Genomic DNA, 3,969 nt, shown 5'->3' on the forward strand with positions numbered 1-3,969 from the left:
CTCAGATGTTACAATGTACCCCACCTACGGGGCATGTTGTCACATTTCACTTCCATTTTTTGAGGGTAAATAAAGAAAAACGTATACACTGTAATTATGAAACAAAGCAACATATTTGTACTAGACAAGTGTAAAACTACCGTGGATAAAAAAATATATATATTCTGAACCCCATGTGGATTTACACAAACTGAGAAAGTCAAAAAGTGTTACTTTGTGCCCCGCTTTCCCCTACCTCTGTAAATAAATACAATATAAATTCACGTCTCGCGCACTTTAATGCCCTTTGAATGTAACGTGTACATTCCCTTGGAACTGGAATCATGGCGGAATTTCATGTGAAGTCCACTTCGCAGGGCACTTACGGTCGAATAAGACAACGCTTGAATGCTGCTGCCTGAACAAGAGACCTCCTTACTGAAGTGAAAGTATTGGTGTCACTATCTCGCGAACGTGCCGGCGGATCTCCACCAAATTCGGGGGATCCCTTCAGCTTGAGGAGCCCTCTTGAACACCACCCTCCATGCTTTGGTAGCCCCCCGGGATCGCTAGATCGGTCGGCGCCGGACCACGAATTTAACCACCTGTAACTCCCAAACCCCGGGGGCTATCGACGCGGGGGTGGTCTCATTTGAAAGAGGGCCTCGAGTCATACACTCGTGTTCGAGAGGGTTCCTCGAGCTGAAGGGATCCCCCGAATTTGGTGCGGATTCGCTGCGCCTTTAAGGAGATACGGTCATTCAAATTTTCAATGGTTTTCCATAGACTTAAGCTTTAAAGCGTTTCATCCAGGTCGCCATTAGCAAACAATGGAGCACGCTCTGCTGGACAAACTAAGTAATTACGCCATTTCACGCAATTTATCTGCGTTATATGTTCTGTAAACAAAAATGTTCATATCGGCGGCATATTCGCCGATACCGATATATCGGCGACAGGCTCATATCGGCCGATAATATCGGCTAAACGATATATCGGTCGGGCTCTAGTAGATATGTATGAAATGTAAGTAAATCTCACAAGAACATGACCAGGTCACATTTCAAACCAAATTGACTTCATGACAATTTAAACAAATTTGCCCCCAGTAATTATCATTGCCATAATTAAAAAAATCTATTATTTTTTAAATTGTAGTATTTGATTTTCTGCCTTTAATTTATGCCAAACAAAAACATTACAGTATTTTATATTATAGTTAATGTCAAATTACTATAAAACCTTAATAAGATGGGGTTTTTTTTGTAGTAAAATGTGACTTGAGCATGATTTGCCCATTTTAAAAAGCCAACATGTGCTGAAAAACCAGACATACAGTGCAATCTTTTTCATCCAGAATTTTCACAGGACAGTACAATCACCAGTAATGACCCATTCATACTATAAAATGCATCTCCTCAGGCAGCTGAGACTAAAAGACAGAAAGAAGTTAATCGTGTAAAAGTAAACGAAAAACAGAAAGAGGATAAGAGATGGTCTGAAAGTAAAGGGTGCATATGAATGATCATCCTAATAATGAGAATTTATAAGAATTTACACTATTGTACTTCTTTTCCAAGATAAAAAAAGCTAATTTCACTCTTTTTATATATTAAAGGATTAATTCACCCAAAAATGAAAATTCTGCCATTAATTACTCACCTTCATGCCGTTCCAAACCCATAAGACCTTCGTTCATCTTCGGAACACAAATTAAGATATTTTTGATGAAATCTGATCCTCCATAGACAGCAACACAACTGAAATGTTCCCAGGTCCAGAAACGTAGCAAGGACATCGGTAAAACAGTCCATGTGACATCAGTGGCTCAACTTCAATTTTGTGAAGAAAACAAAAAACTTTATTCAACAATTCTTCTCCCCCGAGTTACTTTCTTCTGCCATTTTGGAGAGTAAAATGACGCATGTGTGCACTTTCTCCTAAACGTAAACAGCGTTGAAGTTGAGCCACTGATGTTGCATGGACTGTTTTACCGTTGTCCTTGCTACGTTTCTGGACCTGGGAACATTTCAGTTGTGTTGCTGTCTATGGAGGGTCAGAGAGCTCTCGGATTTCATCAAAAATATCTTAATTTGTGTTCCGAAGATGAACAAAGGTCTTACGGTTTTGGAACGACATAAGGGTTAGTAATTAATGACAGAATTTTCATTTCGGGGTGAACTAACCCTTTAAGTGCTGCATTGTGTTCACAACTGGATCCATCCTTTATAAGTGGACACTGATTTAAAATGTGTCAGCGCACAAACAAACTTTGTTAGCATTGTTTTGCTCCACTATCCCTGCTTAAAAAAACTTAACACTAACTTGGCCAGGACAGAAGACCAGCTAAACCAACTTAAACCAGCAAAACACCAAAGAGTGATTTTACTCAGTTGTGCATCAAATGAATATTATAGTATGTTTTGCATTGCTATGAACGGTGGTCAATGTTTTCTAAAAAAAAAAAAAAAAAGGTAACCGGAAAGCTGTGATTTAACTGCTGTTGGATATTCCCAAAAGTGAAGTCATTTTTTCAAATGTCAATCACAGGTTTATATCACAGGTGTTTTGAAATACGCTACATATTTGAGACACACCCAAAGTGAGCTATTGCATTGACAAGCCCATGTTGGCAATGCTGCTCATGGGAACAGCCTGCCAATGCAATAAAAGTGTGTCATCACCCTGAATCAGGAAGTTGCTGGAATGATTGCCAAATAAATCTGGATCATTTCCTGTAGGGTTTGGATAACGGAATGTGGTAGCCAAGGCAAGAGGACGAGGAAGTCAAAGAGCTAAACAGCTATCAACTAACAAGCTTAGACTCTAACAATGAGACCACAAAGCTACTTAAATCTTGCCTGCAGGCTCTAGAAACATGTATGGCCTAAGTCATGACCCCATAACTTGTCCTCTCGGAGCAAAGCAGTAAGTTTAGTTTTAGAAGAGATATACATCATATCTTACACTGCAAAAATCAAAGCTCCTCTCACATTTCAGCTACTAGATCAATCATTGCCAAGTCCCAGGGCTGTTTTTATAAAGGTTGAATTTCATGGCTGAAGTGATTTTGTGATTACAAAGCACAGGACCGCAAAGTAGAGAGTGGAGAGTGTAGAACTTCAGGAAAACATGCAATTCTCTCTGTTGCAACTTATGAAAGACAAAGAAAATTCTCACCTCATCAGATACTTTGAATCTCTTCAGGAGAGCAACAAACTTCTGCTTGAAATTAGGTTGCTATAAAGAAATTGAGAGAATATGTCGTCAAGGACTTCTGAATTGCAACTGTTCAATGCAGTACATGTTATAATCACAGTACAAAAAAGTATGGTACATAAAACAGTAAAATTATTGTACTTTTTGGCATGCGTTTTAGTTGAGACAGTAAAATAGGTAAAAGCAAAAGACTAAATGGAAAAAAATTGCATAAACCATTTTTGGTCCAACTTTTTATTAGGCATCTTTAACTGCTATGCATTTGCATCCAAAAATTGTTAGGTAAAACAAACTTGTGTTGTATTGCTAAACAATCTTGCTGCTAACAATTGCAGTTATGGGCAGGTATAGTTAATTTTAAGAGTAGGGGTAAAGTCAACAGTGCAATTATGGATGTAACTAACGAAATTAATTATAGATGTAATTAAATGCCTGGTATTTTGTAAATATAAGTACAGTGTAATAACATGTATGTACACAATTAGTGCACTGTATCATATCATTAACTTTAAATGCTAGTACATAGTAGTTAGACACTTTAAAAATGTGCTTCAGAAAAGTGTAAGGAGATCTATATTAGTGTCGCTCTAGTTTACACATTGATCCTGGGCTTGTGTTCCTGATGTGTTTCTGATGGTGAGCTTTGCTTAAGAGGATTAGAACATCACCTTCTATGACTTTCTGTGAACTAAGGGCCTTTTGCACCGCTTTAGTTCCAGAACTAAATGTACAGTACTAAAGTACTGGGACGATTTTGCGCGAACTATTTCC

The 3,969-nt window shown here is 38.2% G+C and overlaps 1 protein-coding gene across 1 annotated transcript in view; it reads right to left on the reverse strand.

The window, feature by feature from the left end:
* The window catches only part of LOC107702247 (phosphofurin acidic cluster sorting protein 2-like), a gene marked incomplete at its 5' end in the record, with an annotated part of 35,559 nt that overhangs the window by 20,469 nt on the left and 11,121 nt on the right, over positions 1 to 3,969 (reverse strand). Inside the window, one exon of the mRNA XM_016504500.1 lies at positions 3,160 to 3,219. Coding sequence (XP_016359986.1) covers positions 3,160 to 3,219 — 60 coding nt within the window. The remainder of the gene's footprint in view (positions 1 to 3,159; positions 3,220 to 3,969) is intronic.

The sequence above is a fragment of the Sinocyclocheilus anshuiensis genome, unplaced genomic scaffold (genome assembly GCF_001515605.1).
Source record: "Sinocyclocheilus anshuiensis isolate Anshui unplaced genomic scaffold, SAMN03320099.WGS_v1.1 scaffold666, whole genome shotgun sequence".
NCBI lineage: Eukaryota > Metazoa > Chordata > Actinopteri > Cypriniformes > Cyprinidae > Sinocyclocheilus > Sinocyclocheilus anshuiensis.